At 41.5% G+C, this 22,247-nt stretch overlaps 1 protein-coding gene across 8 annotated transcripts in view; it reads left to right on the top strand.

Moving 5' to 3' along the window:
* The window catches only part of NRDE2 (NRDE-2, necessary for RNA interference, domain containing), a 71,215-nt gene extending 50,479 nt beyond the window's left edge, over positions 1-20,736 (top strand). For 2 of the 8 annotated variants that reach the window (XM_073349412.1, XM_073349411.1), the window contains exons 10-14: positions 5,006-5,389; positions 6,589-7,517; positions 9,468-9,606; positions 16,626-16,697; positions 17,355-20,736. In XM_073349412.1, the coding sequence (XP_073205513.1) occupies positions 5,006-5,389; positions 6,589-7,517; positions 9,468-9,606; positions 16,626-16,697; positions 17,355-17,480 (1,650 nt within the window). In that variant the 3' untranslated portion in view covers positions 17,481-20,736. The other 6 variants (XR_012159525.1, XR_012159526.1, XM_073349416.1 and 3 more) reach the window with 6 other exon arrangements.
* Positions 20,737-22,247: the final 1,511 nt, after the last annotated feature.

The raw sequence follows: 22,247 nt of genomic DNA, 5'->3' as shown, positions 1-22,247 counted from the left end.
TATTCCCTGAGACTTGCAAGGTCCCAGTCACCCCTATTGTTCATCTGCCTCAACTGCTCAGAATGATCCAGTGGCTGCCCAAGCCTCTGCTCTGGTAACTGCAGACCTGGGAGGGGAGCCTTCAGAGTCTTCAGGAACATCTGATAAGAAGAGACCCCATTTCCCTGAGAAAGATACCAAGAGAAGGGGGAAAGTCCCCCTCTAATTAGAGAACAAGAAGACTTTGTGTCCCAATATGGGTACCATTAAGGCTTTTCCCTCCTCTGGTACTGAAATCCCAGTACAACTTCATAATGCGTACTGAGAAGCCTTCTGCAGTACCAGTGTTGGTACTGAAATAGGAGCCTTCTAAATAAAAGGATTCCTTGAAGACTTGGGACTCGGTCATCGTCCTTGGTGTCACTCTGCTCAGGCCACGAGAAAGAGCGCATGGCCCGTACTTCGGAACCGTTCCAGGTATCTCTTGACATGATGACTCCTGAGGAACAGTACCCAGATTCTCTGGTACCATCCAGGATCCTCTTTAATGAAGACCTTTGAATCCTGGAAAAGCCCAAATCACCTCTTCTGAGGGCTACTGAGAGGGATTTCCCACCCATATTGACATTACCGTCTGGTACTATACCACCTCACCCTTTTATGAAGGCTCGGCTGTCCTTACTGATACGGTTGCCAGTCCTTTCTTGCCCTCTGGTACTAAAATGACTCCCATTACTGACACCTGTTGCTCATCCACTAGACATGGGTAAGGACACTTTCTTGGGCTCAGCTGTGTTTGTCTAGAATTCCACCACCTTTCAGCCTTCTTTTATAAAAGGGATTAAGGGCAACCCGGAGAATTACAGACCAGTCAGCCGAACTTCAGTCCTGGAAATATGGAGCAAATAAGTAAGCAATAACTTTGCAGACACCTAGAAGATAAGGTGATAAGTAACAGTCAGCATGGATTTGTCAAGAATAAATCATGTCAAACCAACCTAATAGCTTTCTTTGACAGGGTAATAAGCCTTGTGTATGGGGGCGGAGGGAAGTGGTAGATGTGGTATATCTTGACTTTAGTAAGGCTTTTGATACTGTCTTGCATGATTCTCATCAACGAGGGAAATACAACCGAGACGGAGCTACTATTAGCTGGGTGCATAACTGGTTGGAAAACCATTCCAAGAGAGTAGTTATCAGTGTTTCACAGTCAAGCTGGAAGGGCATATCCTTGGTCCTCTCATGGGAGCTGCTCTAAACTCCCAAAACTCCAGAGGGTACCAGTCCACATAAAAAAGAGTACTTGTGGCACCTTAGAGACTTAACCAATTTATTTGAGCATAAGCTTTCGTGAGCTACAGCTCACTTCATCGGATGCATGCAGTGGAAAATACAGTGGGGAGATTTTATATACACAGAGAACATGAAACAATGGGTGTTACCAGACACACTCCTCTCGTTACAGTGTTTATGGTAACACCCATTGTTTCATGTTCTCTGTGTATATAAAATCTCCCCATTGTATTTCCCACTGCATGCATCCAATGAAGTGAGCTGTAGCTCACGGAAGCTTATGCTCAGATAAATTTGTTAGTCTCTAAGGTTCCACAAGTACTCCTTTTCTTTTTGCGAATACAGACTAACACAGCTGCTACTCTGAAACCAGTCCACATACAGGTTCTCTATGATTTCATTCCCACACTATAGCAGAGCCCACAAACAACAGCAAGGGCTTGTTTTCTACTCCTAGGCCACATGTCAGCCTGTACATTCATAACGTTTCTGATGTCCTCAAGCCTGCCTCAGGGCTGTCTACACCCCTAATAAGCATAATCTGTCCAAGCAGGTGTCAATACCTCAGAGTGTTCTTGACTCCTTCAACTGCTGGAATGATCCTCAGAAGGTCTGTGTGGGAGTTGCATTCTCTTATCCAGCCTCCACAAAGATCACCACCACGGATGCTTCCCTGATCAGCTGGGGCATCCATTTCTGGGACTTCACAGCCCAAGGCAGATGAACTCTCCAGCAGATGTGTCTCCATATTAACATTCTCCATCTCAGAGCAGTCTAGTATCCATGCCATTGCTGCCTATCCAGCATCAGAGGCCACTTGGTCAGAGTAATGCTGGACAGTGGGTCTACAGTATAATGATTGTCAAGGAGAAGCAAGATCCCAGTCCTCATAGTTAGAATCCATAAAATTATGGAGTTGGTGCATATCCTGACACATAGAGATCTCGGCAGTTTATCTGCCAGAGCCACAGAACACCACAGTGGACTCCATGAGCAGGCATTTCTGTCAAGACCTTGCATGGGAGTTGAGCGATGCAGTATTTCAGCATATTTGTCGCATCTACGGCTTCCCAGAGATCGATTTCTTCACAACACCATTCAACACAAAATACCGGTGCTTCCAACTCACTGAGAGGCACCTTCCTTACCCCTTGGCCTTACATTCTGCTAAATGCTTAATCCTTCCTCCCATGCCACTGCTTCTCAAGCTCCTGAATAAATTGAAAAAAGAGAGATTTGTGACCATCCTTACAGCGCTATCATGGCCAAGACAGGTCTGGCTCCCAGATCTGGTGCACCTATTACCTGCGACTGCCTCTTAGCCTTCCTCTGACAGTGAATATTCTGACCCAGGAATCTGGCACCATGACCCACCCCAATCTCTCATCACTTTAACTCAAGGACTGGCTCCTCAATGGCTATCTGGCATAGAACAGGATTGCCCTCCAGAAGTTCAAACCATATTGCTGAACAGTAGACAACCCACCACAAGGATAAGTTACCTGCAGAAGTGGAAACATTTCCAAGGGTGGTGTTCCCAACTGTTCCCAACTGTCCATATCTTCTCGCAAGTTGCTCCTCATGCACGTTCTGTATTACCTGCTAAATGTAAAACCATAGGTTTATCACTGAGCTCAATTAATGTTCACCTGTAGAGCCTGTTACCCCCCCACCCCGAGGGATTTCAGTGTTTGCTCACCCAATGACTGCATGATTAATTAAGGGTCTGTTTAACCTTTTTCCTCCTGTCTAAGAACCTACTCCACCATGGGATTTCAATTTAGTCCTCAATGTCCTGAGAAAATCCCCATTTGAACCTATGGGGAGCTGTTCCCATTTCATATATACTTTAAGACCACATTCTTAATAGCCATTATCCTGGCCAGAGGAGTAGGAGAACTAGGAGATCTTATGGCTGAGCCATTGTGCAGTGTTCTGTCACAGTAAAGGGACTTTACATACCCATCCTTGCTTCCTACCTAAAGTTTCATCAGAATTTCACATTAATCAGAATGTCTGCTGGTGGTTTCTTCAAGCCTCACTTCTTGAGAGAGGAAGTTAGTCTCTGCACACTTGATGTAAGGAGAGCCCTTGCTTTTTACCTTGATAGGACTAAGCCCTTCAGGGCTTCCTTCAGACCCTTTATTTCCCATGGAGAAAGAATGAAAGAGTATCCAATTTCCACTCAGTCTGTTCGAATGGGTTTTTGAGATATATTTTGACCCGTTCCAAAGCCTTTGGGGTGCATCCTCCACCAAGGGTGATTACCCATTCCATCAGGGCTCAGTCTACCTCAGTGGCGTTACTGAAGAACATATCCATCTCGCATATTTACAAGGCTGCCACCTGGTCTTCGGTGCACATGCTATATTGTAGCAGTATGTTATTGCATGTGCTTCTAGAACTGATGAAGCCTTAGAACAAACTCATCAATGATCTGTAGTGAATTTGTCTCCTCAGCACCCTCCTCCTTAATTGGGGTACTGCTCTGGAATCTTCTGACATGGAACACCCATCGGGACAAAAATATGAAGGAGAGATTACTTATCTTGTACAGTAAGTGGAGTGCTTTGAGATGTTTTGTCCATATGGGTGCTCCACTACCCACTCTCCTTCCCCTCTGCTTTGGACTTTGTGGTTGCAAAGGAACTGGAGTGGTGTGGGGGTCCACCCCTCCTTGTACCCTTATATAAGAGCATGAGAATGTGTAGGGTGCAAGTGTGGACCCATGGACTAATGATAAAAATCTCTGATCAAGAGTGCATGGGCATATGCAAATCCTCACATGGAGCACCCATAGGGATGAAACACCTTGAAGAACTCCAGTTACTGTACAGGTAAGTAATCTTTCTGTCTCTTTTCTCCTTTCCAGACCTCCCTAACTGCTGTAAGAAGTGGAGAGGGTGTCCATTACTCTGCCTCTCCCACAGCCTCTTTACCATTCTTCCAGTTGTGTTCTCATTCCTTGTGAATAGCTGAGTGCCTGCCTCTTTGTCATTCATTGCTTTTTCAAGCAGCATGAAACTGATGTGATTTTGGCAATGTTACTGTTGCCCAAAGGGTTCTAAATAGACAGTGAACTTGGCCATTGCCTTGTTAATACCATTCTTCTGCTCCTTGGTGTGCAGGTATGCAGAGACAAAGCACTAAGCAATAGTGGCTGGGGGACTCTTTGCCTGCCTAGGGAAGAAGAAGGCATAATAGCTCCATGAGTGCTGGAAGGAGTTTGCTCACTAGCAGCAATCATAATACCATACATTTTTCTTTATAGGCTGCTGCAGTCATGTCCCTCAGCACTTGCCTCCGGTACTAGCAGCACTCCATGTCCCCAGTCCCCTTGTGTGCATATATTGAGGAGTGTAGAGCTGCTATCTTTGTTAGTCAGCCCTGTTCTCAAAGAGCTGCCTGCAGCATTGTGGCTGTCTTTGGAGTTGTACCAGGAGAGGGAAGGAGCTCGAGCTATTTGTGCTCTCTGTTCCCCCACCTCCCCTGCACTCTTTTCACTAATCCAGAACTGTAGAAGTCTGTTATCTGTAGATTGGGTCTGCAGCCCTCTCTGGAAGGGGGCTATTACTCATCTAATTTGCCTTGTTTTTCTTAATTTGAATCAAGTTCCATCACCATTTCATATTCATTTTTGAAAATCTTCATTTAACTCAGAAAGATGCTTGATAAATTATAGACTTATTTGGTTGAATTATAATTAAATTAACTGTTTTATTCCTTTTTCTAGGTATTGTTTGATGATCTTGGGCCATCTTTAATCAGACTTTCTAGTCCAGATCTTCAGTTTCAGCTGCTGTACTCATTTCTGCAATTCTTGGGAGTTCCATGTGGGTGTAGTCTCTTTCCTTCAAATCTCTATATCGCAATGGATGAGAACAACATCTTTGACAATGGGCAGTCTGAAAGGCCGCTGACTTCTTTTGACTCGCTGCTTTCTGGAGTCAATAGTATTGGCCATATGGACACAATGACCAGAGGGAGACAGCACATAGGACACAGTAAGGAAGGAGAGGAGTTCATACAGAATGTCTTTCATTTAATATTGCCGTTATTTTCAGGAAAGGAAAAGTCAAACCTTTCTGTCTGTTGGCTACAATATGAAATCTCAAAGGTAATTAAATATTTGTGCACTGTCTCTCAATGTGGCTTATAGTTTTATTGTGTACATTTTTATACCATTAAAATAAGCAACATTAAGATAAAATGAAGGTTGAGCACTCAAATGTCAGGAAAAGCTATAGTTAAGGTGGTGTACTCAGCTTTAACTCCATTCACTTATGCATATGTATCACAGTTGTCTATAATTACACAATAACATGTTATTCTTTGAAAAATAGTATAATTTTTCTACATTCTTAGATACATGTTACATTGTCTATTGTTGTGTAATACTTTGTGTATGCTAGAGAGAGTCCATAAGTGGTGGTTATACAAAATGCACAATTAGAGAGGCAAGAGCTCCTTGTAATAATTTTACAACCCCCTTTAAACTTATAATAAGAGTAAAAAATGTGTCAATAAGAATGATGAACCTATATAAATTGAGTATATTTTTGGGAGGTTGACAAAGAATAGTGGGGCAGAGGAAAGTAAGAGTTTCTTTGCTTTAAATTGTAATAACATCTTCATCACTTTGCAAAGTCTCCCCAAATTGCCTGTCATGAAACACTAATATGTGTGGAATGCATGTGAAGGCAGCTTGATAGGGAGTGGTATTCACCTGCAGCAAACAGATCTGACACTTGGCAAAGGATTCAGTCTTTTTAGGCCTACAAAGGGGTTTTTAGCCTTTGGTATAGCTTCACCAGTGAAGATCCCTAGCTGTAGGTATGACGCATTGGTATGTCTTATCACAGTTTTGAACCATAGTAAAGCACATTGGTAAGTAATGGGTTTACAGTCACACTCTGAGTCTACAATAGAGGCTTGCAGCAGTGTAGCTGCACTGGTGGCTAAAAATCCTGGTGTGGAGAAGGCCTCAGTTTCTCTTTGCTGATTCTCTGTTCCTTACAACCACTCCCTGCAGTATAAGTGACATATGACATCAGCTGGCTGGTGGCCCAGGATGGGGAGGGAAACAGATTAATTTTTTTGCATAAGAGCAAAGCTAAGGTGATGACGGCATTTTTCCCTCCCATCCTCCCAGTGGTTGTGCCTATGGGAAATGCTGTTGACTCAGTAATCTTTAATGGGCTAGTGATGCTAAAGAATACAGAAATAGAATAATGAACCCAAATATAACTATGGGTTGTTGTTTTTTCTTGTTGTTTTTTTTTCCTCCAAATTTTGTTCTGTCAATTTTCCATGCAGGTTGGTCAATGTCTCCAAGCAAAAAACAAGAAGAAACTGAAGTCACAGGGAAAGAAAAGCAAAAAACTAGCCAAGAATCTCCTTAAGGCATCTGAAAACCGAAACAACCTTTCCCTCTGGAAACTGTATGCCTACTTGGAATGGTTACTTGGCAACACAGAAGATGCTAGAAAAGTATTTGATACAGCTCTTTGCTTGGCAGGAACTGAAGGAATGAGAAATACCCAACTCTGTAATCTGAGCCTGCTTTATGCTTCACTGGAAGTGGAGCTACTAGAGAGTCTGGAGGAAACTGTTATGTCACGTGCTGTACATATATTGACCAAACTGGCTGAAAGTGGGCCATATGTACCTTATCCTGGGCACGTGTTATCTGTGAATATCTTGAAAGCTCGGAAGGCATATGAGCATGCGTTGCAAGATTATTTAAATGAAAGTCCAGTCTCTAATTGGGATCAGGTCAGCAGTTCTAACCAACTGGTTAGTTTAGTTGGTTGTTATGCACTTTTCCAGTATTTGACTGTTGGGATTGATGCTGCTGTATTAATATGTAGACATATTTCTGAAAAGCTTAAAGGTTCTGCTTCACGGAAGTTTGAAGGTATTGGAGAAAATCTTGGCATTCATAATTTCCCCACTGCTCTTGAAGCAGTCACACTCATGCACACAAATTTACTCAGGTACCATATGAAAGTTAGCATTTACCCTTTAAATCCACTGCGAGAGGCACTAACGGAAGCTTTGAAGCTGTATCCTAGCAACCAGTCTCTTTGGAGGTCATATATCCAGATCCAAAGCAAGTCTCACAATGCTAGCAAAGCACGAAGATTTTTTGATAGTGTCACAAGGTCTGCTAAGTCCCTAGAGCCGTGGCTGTTTGCAATCCAAGCAGAGGAGATGAGAAAGAAGCTTGTCGAGAATGTTCAGAGGTAATAGAACTCGAGACAAAAATAATACTGTCCGCTTCACTCTTCATCAGTAGCTATCAAATCACTTTACCAAGGAGGGTGGGTACTGTCATTATCTTTACAGATGAGGAAACTGAGGTTTGGAGAGGGTATTTGTTCAAGATCTCTCAGTGAATCAGTGGCAGAATCATGACTAGAATGTAAATCTCCTGACTCTTGTCCCATAGTCTTTCTGTTGGATCACACTGCCCTCAAACATTTTCTCAAACCACACAAGTGACAGTCTTGTTCTTGAGCTGTCAGTATAATGAAGTCATAAATTATAATACTTTGTGATAAAATGTAAAGGAAGACAGCATGTTGCAATTTAGAACTTGCTGTTGGTTGCAGTCTGGACACTGTATTTTGACTGTTGTAACAAGAAGTCTCTTTAAATCACCAGTTGACTATCATAAATATCAGATTAATCTTTGGTGGAAATTTGAGAATAGCCCATGCCTTCTTCCTTCAGAGGACAGGGGCAATTCTCAGGTCTTTGATAGTGAGCAAAGAATTGCCTAGTGTGCTAGTTGGACTGTTTTAATAAATGAAAAGCCCACAATGCTCATTTTACATCATCTGAACACATTAAGTGATTTAATCTGAATCACTGCCACGCAGAGGGAGATCAAGGAGACCTGGTGCTGTAATGGAGAAGAGATCAGAATATTATGAGCTTTTAAAAAATGGATGATTGCAGCTCAGTGCTGTCGGTGTTTGCCTTTTGCCTTCGGTCAGATTACTTTCCCTGCAGTATTTCATTCTTTCCTGAATGAAGTCGTCTTTAACCCAGACACCTTTGTGCAGATTGTATTATCCATTTGTATAAATTCCAGTTGACTATTACAGGACGAAGATACAAATGATTAATTAATTATGCATAAAATATGTTGAATGCCCCCACTAATGAGGAATAAGAGGAATTCAGTAAATAGAATCTCTAGTCTTTTTCAAGATTCTTTTTAGCCTCTACAAACTCTACTTGCTCTTTCAGGTTTGCTAAAGATGTATTTTGGGAAATTTCTAGAGAACGGAGAAGGAGCTAGCAAAATGGAAGGTCACTAACTTTTTTTTTTTTTTGTATGCTAGTATAGTTTGTTTATGTGCTAAATGCACCCCCCCCCCAGCCTTGTTAGTTGAATGCAAACCTATTCTTAATTAAGTTTTTGTTTTGGCCTTTTAATTCACCCCCCAGACTCCATTGTGATTCGTTATGGGAACTTGCACCTACAGGTGATTGAGGCTGACTACAGTGTTGCTTCTTAAATGGTGTCAAAAATATTTCATCTCTGATCACTGATGTTTTTGTGTTGTTTTCAGCATTCTGTGTTAATTACGCTATTTTTATTAGTTACTTAAACGATTGTTATTCATTCTTCAGTATGTTTCTGAATGCAGAACAGAATGTGCAGAACACATTACGCAACATATTTAAATTGTCTAATCTTGAGAGCATATGTTGATTTTTTTAAACGTGTTACTATTGTTGATGCTAAAAGCCTTGTTTTATTTACTTCTAACGTATAGGCTAAAATGTCTGAAGAATAGTGATATGTCATGCTGGGTGAAGACTAGAATCCGTAGGTGCCCTCAGGTTACACTGAATTAGGATATTATAACCTAGAAAAAATGATAATTTTTCTCAACTCTGAGTTTAGAGTGATAATTACTTTGATATGCCAGACGTCCTCTCCACAAAGAAAAATAAATACCTCATTGGGTCTTTTTATTGATTTATATATTAAGATGCCAGTTGGACCAGCATATATTCCAAATCAGTTTAGTCTGATAGCAGATAATGTTAACAGAGAAAGTAGCATGAAGTTCCTAATACATTTTCTGTGGAATGGAAGCAGTGAAATTACTCTTGCCTTCTTGTATAAGTACACAGTTGTTTACCTCATGTATATATTGTTTTCTTTTCTGTTTCAGAGTAGATGTTGGAGAAATATATTCAACAATTCCTGAAACTGGATTAAAAAATCGGATCAAAACTTTATTTGAACACGCAATTCAGAGTGAAAACGGTACCCATTGTCCGTTGTTGTGGAGAATGTATTTGAATTTTCTGGTGAGATTAGAATAGTGTTTGGGCTCAGTTTTATTATACTTACCATATTTGGAATTTCTGATTAACAGTGGGCACTATATGGTATGGGTGGGTTGAAAGATGCTTACATTTATCATCTTGAAGTTTGGTGGACATGTTAGTCATATCAGTTCCTACAGAAGGGACTATTTGAGGAAATGCTGTTCAGTCATTTAGTCCAGGGATTCTCAACCTTTTTCTTACTGAGGCTCCCCCCAACATGCTATAAAAACTCCACTGCCCACCTGTGTCACAATTGTTTTTCTGCATATAAAAGCTGGGGCCCGTAGCAAGCATGGCAATTGCCCAGGGCCCTGCAAAGCTCAGTTGCTCAGGCTTTTATATGCAGAAAAACAGTTGTTTTCTGCAGCTTCAGTGTTCTTCAATTTCAGCCCCAGGCAGTGGGAAAGTGGGGATCCGGGCTTCAGCTCCAGGCAGCAGGGCTTGGGTCTCTGGCCCCTGTGGGGCAGTGGGGCTCAGCAAACCCCCTGAAACCTGTTTGCAGCCCCCTAGTTTGAGAACTGCTGATTTAAACTGTCTTGGTTTAGTGAAGAGTTGTAATGTCCTTGCAACATAGTTTTAGCAAGTAAGAGATACTAAGTATTATTATTGTTTGCTTATGACAGTGGCCACAATGTGGTAGGAATTTTTCAGACATTCAGGAATGGACTGTCCCTGTTATGGGGAGCTTGCAGTTTAAAGGTAGGTGGACAGAAGTTAAGGAAAGGGGAAGAACAAACAGGAAAATTATAGAAGTCAACTCAGTTGACAGCAGATAAGGATCTTTAAGGTCTTGAAGATTAAGCTGTAGCTGCTTTACTAGCTATATGCGATAATTATGGTTATGTCTCCAGTAGAGTTTGTTTTTGTTGGTAAAGTCAAAATGGAAATGTCTGCTGAGATGGCCATAGTGGGCGGGCACTTGTTTATAAAAAGTTTAATCCCGTTTTTTATTTTGAAAGTGATCTGATCTCTGAACCCCTCTTGTATCACTTCCCTAAGTCAGGGTTTCTCAAACTGGGGTCCGCGGACCCCTGCGGGACCACAAGGGTATTCCAGGGGGTCCACAAGTCATGTCTGGGGCTGCCGGCCACACTGATCAATTCCTCCCCCTCCCTCCCAGTGCCTCCACGCCGGAGAACAGCTGTTCAGTGGTGTGCAGGAGGCACTGGAAGGGAGGGGGAGCAGTGGGGCCGGGGCACGCTCATAGGAGGGGGCAGGAAGAGGTTGGGCAGGGGTGGGGCCTTTGGGGAGTCCGTGAAAAATTTAAAGTCAAAATGGGGGTCCTCAGGTTGCTAAAGTTTGAGAACCACTGCTCTAAATGTTCCATTCCCCAACTTTTTGGTTCAAGCTTTTCAGAAAAGGAAGATAAAGGGGGGCTTTTTTATTCTGAACTTAACCCATAGGTAAGCTGGACTGGTTTCCAGCTATGTATTTGTCAGTGTTCAGTGAGGCCCGGTCTGCCAGTATCACATCCCCAACGCTAAACAAAAATTGATTTCACATTTGGACCACGTGTGTCTGAATGATAAAAATGCTAACTATGATAAAATGTGATCTTTACATTTTCATTTGTGGAAGAGTTATTGGTGTCAGATGAGAATAAGACTCAATAATAATTCTTCACCTAACATCGATGGCACCAAAAAGCTTCTTGAGGGGTAAAACCAATTATTTAGTAATGTTCAGCTCTGCAGATATTACCACTTAAAAGTAAATGTTATGTCTGTCCATTGTCACCAGAAAGTCCTGTAGATCTTGTCAGATCTTGTGATGTGTTTAGTTCATTCAGTCTTAAGTATTTTCGACAAGGTATTTCTCCATCTTTAACAGAATCAGTAATTCAGTTGGATTTTGAATCAGTATTCTCCTTCCCCTAAAATCCCATTTATTCTTTAAGAAAGAATTAGAGGCAGAATGATATTGCAAGTTGTTTGCTGAACAACAGGAGATGTAAATTTTAGTTCTCAGTTGTGACAAGTAAATGAAGTGTGTTGCTATCTAGCATTCATAAATCTCACCTCACAGTATAAAAGGTTTAGTGATCCAAAAGAGCCCAATCAGTATCTACAAATATTTCATCTATGTGAAACAGAACTCCTGCACTTCAGCACAAAACCTGTTGATCTTAATAGCATCGTTAATGTAGTGAGACCAAGTGAAAATGTTAAATCACTTACAGTTGAAGAATCTCCTGCTCCTTGAAGACCCCAAGGAACTTTTGTAAATTATTGGTGTAGGAAGGCATTGTTTAGATCTAGATTTGCCACAGATTTCCCTCTATGTAAAGTTATTTTCAAACCTGGCCAATTCAAAATATTCCCTTCACAAGAAATTATTAAAATCTTTACATATACATGATGACCGAATAAGGAGACTAGCCAACTAATGCACTCAAAGCTGAAGCCTTTTATTCTTCTGTTTTAAAGCTCTATGCTGCTGTTGTGTTCTGTACTTGCCCCATCAGATATCCAAGCTGGCATTTCTAGGAAGAGGATTTACCTTCCTTTAGCTAGATACCATCACAGGTTCTGATGAGCAGCCCCCTCTTGGCCACTCATCAGACTGCTGTGAGGGGATTCAGCTGCTAGATCCTGTTCGTTTTAAGTCTGAACAGAGCCCAGGCATAGTGAACAGGGACAGTCTTACAGCTTCTGAGCATGCTCTCAGGGTGCAGATCTTCTGTCATCCCCACTGAGATCACACAGCCCACTGCCTCATCATTGGAACCGGTGCTTAACTCTCTATCTCCCCTTGTAGTTTGAACCTACCCTCTCCCAGAATGCCACACAGAAGTGTGAGCCTTCTGGTTTACTTCTTCAAGGGGCCCCGTGGTAGGTTTAACTGTTAAATACACAGACCCTACACAGAATTCTAAAGCACTCCTTGCTAAAGCACAAGAAATACACAGAGTACAGATCATATAGAAAACAACAAACAACCTGAACATATGCTCACTTTAGTTCAGCCTTCCTTTGGGAGTTCTTGGGGACCCATCTGTGTTCAGATAGGCAGGGCTTGCCCTACCTCATCAGGTTCCTGCAGCAGCTTCTCATATCTTGTGCTGGTTACGATTGCATTTACAAAGATGTTCCAGTCATTCATTTACATAGATGTTCCAGTCTAAGTGTCTTAACCATTTAATAACTGAGGGAAGGGCATTGTGCAAGTCCATGAGGAAACCAGGCAGCTCTTGCTGACAGATGCAGCCTGCAAGTATATGATCTATATCTTCTTGGCCACGGCGCCAATGGGGGGAGTCATGAAAGCCCTACTTATGGTCACTAGAAGTATATCTTATCACTCTACATCTGAAGCAATTGAGCTTTGCTCACAGATGGTGTGGAAAGTCAAAACTAGGGAACTGGACTGTTGGATCTGTCATGAGATAGGCTATGTTGAAAGCTTGTTCTTGCCTCCTAGTATGCTGCCTGCAGGTGACATTGAGGTTCCTTAAAAGGAATTGTGCAAATTGGGTGCCTTGAGCTAAAATGGTAGATTGGTGGATTAGAGACCTCTGTAATTAGTGTTAGACCCAGATTCTGTAAGGTGACTTGTCAACTGATAGCAGAAGGCAATATAGGACAGGACCAGCAACCAGGCCAGGCTGGTTGGTCTCATGGTACCAGTTATTATATACATAATTTCATTCAGGTGCATGTCCACTAGTCCTATGTGAGAGGGGCTAAGCCACACTGGGGAGCAATATTCTGCTACAGAATAGCATGAGGAAAGCCTGGAACTTTTTAGTGACCTCGCATTGGTTCCCTAGTTTGAAATGGATAGCTGGCTGATCAGGACATTTCTTGTCTTTATTTGCAGTGGGGTCTTGATAAGGTATTCCTTGCATGTCCAGGTGTGGCCCAGTGTATCACCTAGATACACAGGCATTATGTTGTTGTTCAGTCTGAGTCCATTCAGGAAGATGTTGAGCTGTTTGTTGGCCTTATGTGTGGTTTAGATCAAACAGCCGGAAACGGTCTTTGACACTTAGTCTCTATTTTTTACAGTAGTGGGCCAACTTTCTCATATCTGCATTGAAGACTTTGTCTAGGTGACTGAAATCCTGGTCCTGCACTGCCAGACAGATGATGTCTGCATAGATAAAAGGCCTGGCTGTGGTGTAGGGAAGGTCATTTGTGAAGAGGATGAAAAGTATCTGTTTAGGCCTATTTGACACTTCTTAGCCTTAACAGTTAGTCCTGCCTCCCTTATGCGCTCAAGGACTTTTTGTAGATGTTCCAGGTGGTCTGCCCAGGAATCCAAAAATATGGCCACATCGTCAAGGTAGGTGACTGCATATTCTCCTAATCCCGCTAGGAGACCATCTACAAGTCTTTGGAAGGTGGCGGGTGCATTTCGCAGCCCGAAAGGGAGTACATTAAATTCATACAGCCCGAGATGTGTGGTGAAGGCTGACCTTTCCTTGGCAGATTCATCTAGCAGTACCTGCCAGTACCCATGGTTAAGTCCAAGGTAGAGATGAACTGGGCCCGTCCCAGTTTCTCTAATAGTTCATCTGTGCGTGGCATTGGATAGTTATCCGATGAAGTGAGCTGTAGCTCACGAAAGCTTATGCTCAAATAAATTGGTTAGTCTCTAAGGTGCCACAAGTACTCCTTTTCTTTTTGCGAATACAGACTAACATGGCTGTTACTCTGAAACCAGTGGTAGATTCCTGAGGTATACCATTGTTTTGGGACCTCCAGGAGCTGTTTTTTTGTCCATGTGAAACTTGGAACTGGTGGCCTCTCAGCAGCAGTTCCACACCTGTGACAGCCCATCACGGTATGACCAATGACACTTTGCACCTTAAGCCTGTATGCCAGATCGTGTTATATGCAGCAGCAAAGTCTAGGACCTGTCCTCTACCTGGTCTGGAAGCCATTCGTGATGTAGGCAGTGAGTGCCAGCACTTAACCACAGATACTGTGGTTTGGTGTGAAACCTGTTTCATCTACGCTCAGGACAAGGGGTGGGAGCAATTCTCTGAAGGATAAGCCTTTCAAGTAATTTGTACACACATCGTAACAAAGAGATGGGGTTGTGGTAATATGCTGCAACTCGATTGTCTTTCTCAGGTTTTGGCAAGACTATTTATTATCTTTTGTCCTGTGCCAGATCTTAGGCTTTTTATTCTTCTAGATGACTCTTACATCGAATTCTACATGACTCTGGATAGCAAAATGGCTACTCAGTGTTTGCTAGTTTTTCCCAGGCTCTTCAGGAATTCAGCTGAGCTATTACCAAGCCCTTAGCATCATCTGTTTTCAGTGTTTTGATCGCCCTTTCTGTTTCATCTGTGGCAAAAGGCTGAAGTCTTCACTTTTAGATATGCACTGTTTCTAGTGCCGTCATTATTTCTTCATCTCTCCTTCAAACTTTTTGTCCTTATCTGCCTTTGCAACATTTATCAGGTGGGTAGCAATGCTGTTTGGATAGACTGGGTGTTGGCACTATGCTGGAGGCTGCTGAGCAGCACCAAGTTTTCTGATTAATGCCCTGGCTTTGTGGCTGGATTTTGAGGTGTTTAGTTCCATATTAACCTGCTCTCATCTTGCTCTTCTAGAAATATTCAAGCTGTCTCAAGGTGTGTGGTGATGTCTGGATCATGACTTTCTTCATACTGATTGAGGAATTCTGCATGCTCCTTATCTAGATAGAGAATGTAGACATTATAACAACCTGTTGGAATTGATGTGGTGAAAGCTTTATACATGGCTCTTGTAAATACCATATAAGATTCTTCAGTAAAGATGATGTATGATAAAACTGGGCCAGTTTGCTCTCCATAGTTCCAGCAAGGTTTTTTTGTTGACACTTTCACCAAGTATCCATACCTATTGTAAGTGACTAAAGATCTCAAATCACTCAACTCCTGTCCTTTAATCACTGTCTAGTCTCTGTCAGGTGACCTTAAACCCTTATTAGGTGACTTTGTTGCCAGGTGCCCTCCTCTGACAAACCACTTCTGGGTGGGAGCCTATCTGTTTTCAATTATATTTATATTTGCATAGAGGACCATCCTGAGTTAATGAACCTTTGTCAACCCTGTATCGCTCCCCTGTGGGATTTTTGTCCATTATGGAGGCAAAAGTACAGCAGAGGAGACAGCTACCCCCAGATATTCAAAATGGAGTTTGCAGTCTGCTAAAGATAGACTGTTCATAATCTCACACAGAATTTATAAATTGTATAGCTAGACCTGCCAAATTTATCACAGATGCAAAGTTAATTTTTGCAAACAAAAGGATCTACATTTTCAAGAAGACCGCAACCCTTTCTCCTGCTGTATGTGTGAAACTATGTGCACTATCATTCCCGCACACAGTTTTTGTGGACTGTCGCTTTTGTAGGCACGTGATAGAATTATCTAACCCCTTTATAAAATGCAAATATTGTTGTGCATTTAAATATTATTACTTGCTTACAAATAGCAGTATACTAACATTGTATGGACAAATGGAGGGCACTTCTTAGCAAATTTGGAATTGAGGAAAATCTGGAAATGGAACAATTAGATATTCTAGTTTTTTAAGGAGAGAGAAAAGTTAGGATGACACATTATTTAGAGATTAGCAGGAAAAGATAGTATAGCTCAGTTGCTAATGTACTTGCCTTGGAGCCCCATGCTTCCATGCCATGAGTTGTGTTCTTGCTTAATGCTAACCTTTGACTGCAGTATTAGAGAAGTGCTGTCTTGCAAGTGAAAAGTCAAACAGGTTCTTAGTCATTCTTTGATGTTTCTGTTTCACTCCGCCACTTGTGAGTTATGAAAGGCCAACTCCTACCTCATAAAGGCATTGCTCATATCATAGTCCATTAATATAATATACCATATTACATGTATGCCTGTTATACAGTCTGTTCATAAAGGACTCCTCACCAGGGAACCTCTGTCTGAACTTTTGCATGGTTGTTTCTCTGCTTCTAAGACGACATAAAATATCACTTCAGCAGCCCCATTTTATTTGAAATATGGATATTTTTTCCCCTCACAGTTTTCTGTAGGAGATAAAGAAAGGAGCAAAGGACTGTTTTATAAAGCCCTTCAGAACTGTCCCTGGGCAAAGGTAAGTGTTTTGTTTTGTTTTTAAATTTAAATTGATCATCAAGAAATGAAGATTTTTATAGAAATAAATTTGAAAAGTTTAGGATGTAATTAGCCATGCTACATATGTGGGAAAAGAATGAAAACTGAGGGAACTCTTACTGTCAAAAGATACCAAAGATTGACTACAAATGAGAGGTAAATTTGCAGGGTAAACAATAAATAAATAAAGTGGCCAGTGCAGTTTTCAGTTTCATAAGTTGAGGAATTGTATTGTGTAAAGCATGGAGACGATCCCCCTCCCTGTGACCCCGGAGAGATGGTGTTCTGAGTACCGTGTTTAATTCTGAGTATGTCAGTAGCAGGAATATGTAGAAGACAAATTAGAAGGAATTCAGAGAATTGCAGAAAATAAATAAATAAATTGGCGAGCACCTATGACTCCCATTGAAATTAAAAGGCGCTTCAAGAGCTTCAGCACATTTCAGACCCTACATTTGGATGCTGAATAAGAGACCTAGTCATTTATAGTCCATACCCCTATCTTTATTCTTTCTTATACGTATGCTGAAATGCTGGTTGCATCTGCTAGTTGTATGTACTCCTTTCTGTCTAGTCCCTCTTTCTTGAACAGAAAAATGTCTGAGTAAATGTTCTTTTTTTAAAATTGTATTCATAGGTGCTGTATATGGATGCAATAGAGTATTTTCCAGATCAACTGCAAGAGACCCTAGATCTAATGACTGAAAAAGAATTGAGAGTAAGGGTACCTATAGAAGAACTGGAATTGCTACTGGAAGATTAAAAGAAGATGGTGCAAGAACAAACAAAAAAGGGAATTTTGATGTCCAAAAGACCAACTATAATGGTCTTCAACCATTATCTTTGACTGGGACTTCAACGGACTATGCACATATTTTTCTTACTAAGAATAATTTGTTAAAAACTTTGCTATTACTTTGCCACACCACTAGCTGTAAATACCCTAGAATTTGTTCCACATCTTGTAGTGGGCTGCTTTACCCATGTAAATACATCTGGTTTTCTGGAAAGTACAGCGAAATCCACAAAATGATACTTACCGGTAATTAATTTGCTGTTGGACCCCATCTACAACTCGTATGCTACAGTTTCATACAGCCATTCCCTTGAATTCAGTGGAATGTCAAGACATGCCTACTACAATTTGCTAGGCAGCACAGGAGGTAAACATCTGCCAAATGTACCCTTTACAATCTGCTGCTGTCAACAGGCTAAATATGTCCTGCTTGGTGTGGATGTATATATAAATATCCACGTATGTTCCAGTCTCTTGCTTTCTGTACAAAACAAGAAGATAAGTAAAACTCTTGAAAAAATATCCAAGCAACAATTAGCTCAATTGATAAACCGTTAACTTGTCAAACAAGTTTTGGCTTTTATCAGCTTTGTCTTTGCATGTGTACATGATATGACAATTCTAATGTAAATATTTATGAAAAACATACTTAAATATTTTAATTTCATTGGAACTTGGATTTTTATTTTTTAAATGTTAATTTTGGTGAGGAAAATGTATACATCTTTATTTTTAATACCTAGATTTTTTCTAGCAGCAAGTTTTTGTTTTGTTTTAAATACGCAAGCTATTATAATTAACTTCCCTGTACTCCCAACATACATTGGGTAATTGTCATGAGAGAAAGAAATGGTAATTCTGTTTTGAGGTGCCGCTTGCTAAGGTGACTGCTCAGGATATTAGACTGTTTATAGCAACTCTGTACTTTACAGGCTAGTCAACACTGATATAAGATGGAATATGGCAACTGTTTAACAGTGTATAGCATATTTTTTCCACTTCCCATTATAAACAAATGTGTAATGTTACTATGTTCAGATGAAAATAAATAGGGAATTTACTTATATAGAAAGTGCTAAAATATGAACAAGACACTGGATTTCGCACCCTTGTTGTTGAGACTGCAAATGATGAGGATCTGAGTTTTCATCTGTGAAAGAAATGACCTCCAACAGCAGAGCCCTTTAATATCATATGGGGTATTGGTTTTGTATCGACTCTGAAGGAAGAGTGCGAGCTACTCAATCACTTATACTTATCTCTGCCGCAATGAGATACACCATGGAGGGCTCCTGTCCAGCCCAACCCTGGTCAGCTGATGAGATCTGTTAGCATTGCAGCACAGGCTAAGTCCATTTTAGTTTGCATTGTAATTCATTTATCCATCTTGTGAACGTATTTTGAATAGAGATGGGGATGTGCAAATGTTTGACCATGTTCTTAAATTTTATAATACTTCTGTAGCAACTTTTACTGAAGATCTTAAATTGCTTTACTTAGTAAATTTAGCCTCATATTATCACTCTGATTAAGTGCAAGTATGGCCACATTTTTGTTTCAAAATTAATGGATTCAATGATATTTTTCTTTTTAAAAAATCCATTACTTCTAAAACCCCAGTTTCATGTGAGTCTGAGAGATGGCAGGAACACTCAAATTAGAGCTTGTTACTGGGTGGTGGGTGAAGAAAGAGAGGTCAGACTCTAACTTTTCTGTTTCTTTGGTGGATCAAAAATTGAGTCACTCATTCTCTGTTCCCCTTTGAGATGTGGCCAATGGTAGGGGTGTGGAAGAGGATCTGGCATGCCCACCCTTGGAGGTCTGTTTCTGCTTTGCTACATTGCTTTGCTTTTTCTCCCATGGGATGGGGAAGTTCCTGGAGCTCCTGCTCTATATTATTCTCCGCCTCTCTCCCTACATTCATCCTCTTGCTCACACTTGTCCATTTTCTCTCCTTCTAGCTCACTTTACCCTGCTCCTCCTCTTCCAGCACCAGAGCTAGAACGTTTGTGATTTCATGGGTCTCATTTCTCATGCATAAGAGCAAGTCATTGACTCCACTCCACCCTCTGAGAAGTGTAAGTGTAAGCAGGTTGGGGGTGGTGGGTGCAGGCCCATTTCCACAGACCCTTTTCTCCGCACCTGAAGACTAAGAGCAGCAACAATGGCTGGCTGGCCCCCAGTTCCATGAACTTACTGTACAGTGCTGTATGCAGATGTGATTGCCATTCCTTATTCTTACATGATATTTCTCCTGCTTATGTATCTGTGTTAGCCCTCTTAACCACAGCTTCAACCTGGTAGCTTATGTTCAGTTGGTTGTGCACCATGACCCTAAATCTATTTGAGTCACTGCTTTCCAAGATACAGTTCCTCATTGTGTAAGTGTGACCTACATTCTGTGTTCTTGGCAGTTTGGCTGTATTAAAACACATGTTCAAGTGAGCCCAGCTTATTTTGTGATCCAGATTGCTTTATAAAACTCACCTGGCCTTCATTACCATTTCACCAATTTTAGTGTCTTCTTTAACAGAAATGGTTTTATATTTTCTTTGCGATTACTGATAAAGATATTGGATGGCATTGGGCCAACAACAGATTCCTGCAGGATCCCATGTGAAATAGCCTCTTGGATGATGGTTTTCCATTTACAATTTACTTTTTGAGATTTGTCAGTTTGTAATCCATTTCATGGATTGCGTTCCATTGGTATTCTTTATATTGTTAATTTTTCAATCAGAATGTTGTCCAGTTCTAAGTCAAATACCTTACAGAAGTCTTAAGCATGCCATATTCTGAATTACTTTTTATTATTCAGGCTTGTAATTTCATCAAGAAAAATGAGCTTTGTGTCACAAGAGTTATTTTTCCATAAAACCATACTGTCATCAACTACACTACCATCCTTTAATTTGTTACTGATTGCACCCTGTATCAGTCTTTCCATGATTTTGCCTGGGCTGAATGTCAGGCTAGCCGGAGGAGAAAAGACATGGGTCACAGAAATATTACATTACATGTCTACTCAGTTTCTAGAAATGTCCTTTTTCCACATTCCTAACCCTTTAGGTAAGGGGTTAGAGCATCTCTGAGACACCCAACAAGTTCTGCAGCAAAAGCAGGAGAATTGGACTGTATATTCCTGACATTTCTAAGGTTGTGGTTTTTTTTAAAGCAGATTTTTTATTTTTAAATCTTTTAGGTCATCTTTATCCATCATAAAGCAACAAGAGAGCACACAAGCCCAATGTTTAAGAATTCCTTTGCAGGGCCTCTGTAAGACAAGTCACTCCTCAGGCATATAAAAAGAAAGTTTGGCATCACCCTTGTATCGGCCCCTGCTCCTTCGCCATGCAGAACCCATTGTTTTCATACCCATTGTCTTGATCTGAATCAGTGAGCCAGGCTCTGCTCCTCCCCTTTAGTACTGGAGGGTGCCCTAGGCTTGCTGAAGAATTGGAGTAGCAGCAATGGAGCATTAAGCCAGATTCCTCATCTTCCCTCAGCCCGTCAGCACACATGCAGCAGTGGTAATAGTAGGCCTGACAGGAGGGAGACTCTAGCTGGCAAAAGTAGGAGCAGGGTGAGGAAACCTTTGTCCCACCTCCCTGCCTGAAGAATGGGAGCAGCAGCAATGGCAAGCAGCCTGGACCCTTCATGCCCCTGACCCCAGCCCTATGTGGGAGGAACTTGGGGTGGGGAGGGATGGCTGGGCAGTCTCCTTTTTCTGTAGCCTCACAGCTGCACCTGGTTCCTCTTTGATTTCTCACTTTTCTGGAGCAGAAGTGCCTGGTGCAGCAGACTAGATTCTTGTGCATTTTAACCATGCTCCCATACTGCTCACTGAGCCAGGTTCCTAGGGCATGTACCTACAGAGCCTAGTGCTTATTCAGCAGTTCACAGTATCGGGAGGCTTGAAGTACCTGATGCTAAGAGAAGCGGGGTGGGGGGGGGACCATCATCATACAGCACTTTCTCTACTACAAAGAGCTCCTCTACAATCCTGAAACTCCAGTAAAAGAAGGAGGCTTGGAGGGGGACGTGGGGAAGGAGAGTCTAGAAATTTAGCAGGGGGATTGCCCTGGTCTTGCTAACCTGCCCAAATTATGAGCTATTGAAAATCAGGAGCCTGGATAGATAACTGCAAGAAGCTCAAGAGATGTAGGGAGCAGGAGGAAGTTTGAGGAGGACTGCTTAGGGGAAAAGGGGACAGGGAGAATGTGAGGGGTAAAAGACTGAGGGGAAGTGATATCTGATTCTGGGACCAGTCATTTAGTTAATTCAGTAAGATTCAGTGCAGTAGTCCAGTTTACAATCCACCCTTCTCTATTGGGTATAAGAGCCTGAAGATACAGGATCAGATTCTCAGATGGTGTGAATTGGTGTAGTTCCATTAGCAACACTGATTTACACCAGCTGGGAATCCAGCCTACTGTGTGAAATTGATCCTGAGCCAAATTTCCACCTTCCTTCCATGGAATTGGATATACTGCCAAGTTAAATTTAGTCCCACAACAGGACTGTACTTTCCTCTTCAAATAGGCCTTTTCATTGAGAAAAGTGCTTATGAGCTAGAGCATGCAGTGCTTTCTTTTCAGTACCATAAATGTCCCACATTGCTTTGGGTTTAAAATATGTAGCTCCACATCTGTGTGATGAACTGTACCTGGAAGACATAATGGCAAACTGGAGCTTTAATGAACTGGAACTGACTGCTGGAGATTAAGCTGCCAG

This window comes from Lepidochelys kempii, chromosome 6 (assembly GCF_965140285.1).
Source record: "Lepidochelys kempii isolate rLepKem1 chromosome 6, rLepKem1.hap1, whole genome shotgun sequence".
Lineage (NCBI taxonomy): Eukaryota > Metazoa > Chordata > Testudines > Cheloniidae > Lepidochelys > Lepidochelys kempii.
This window is presented reverse-complemented; position numbering and strand designations above follow the sequence as displayed.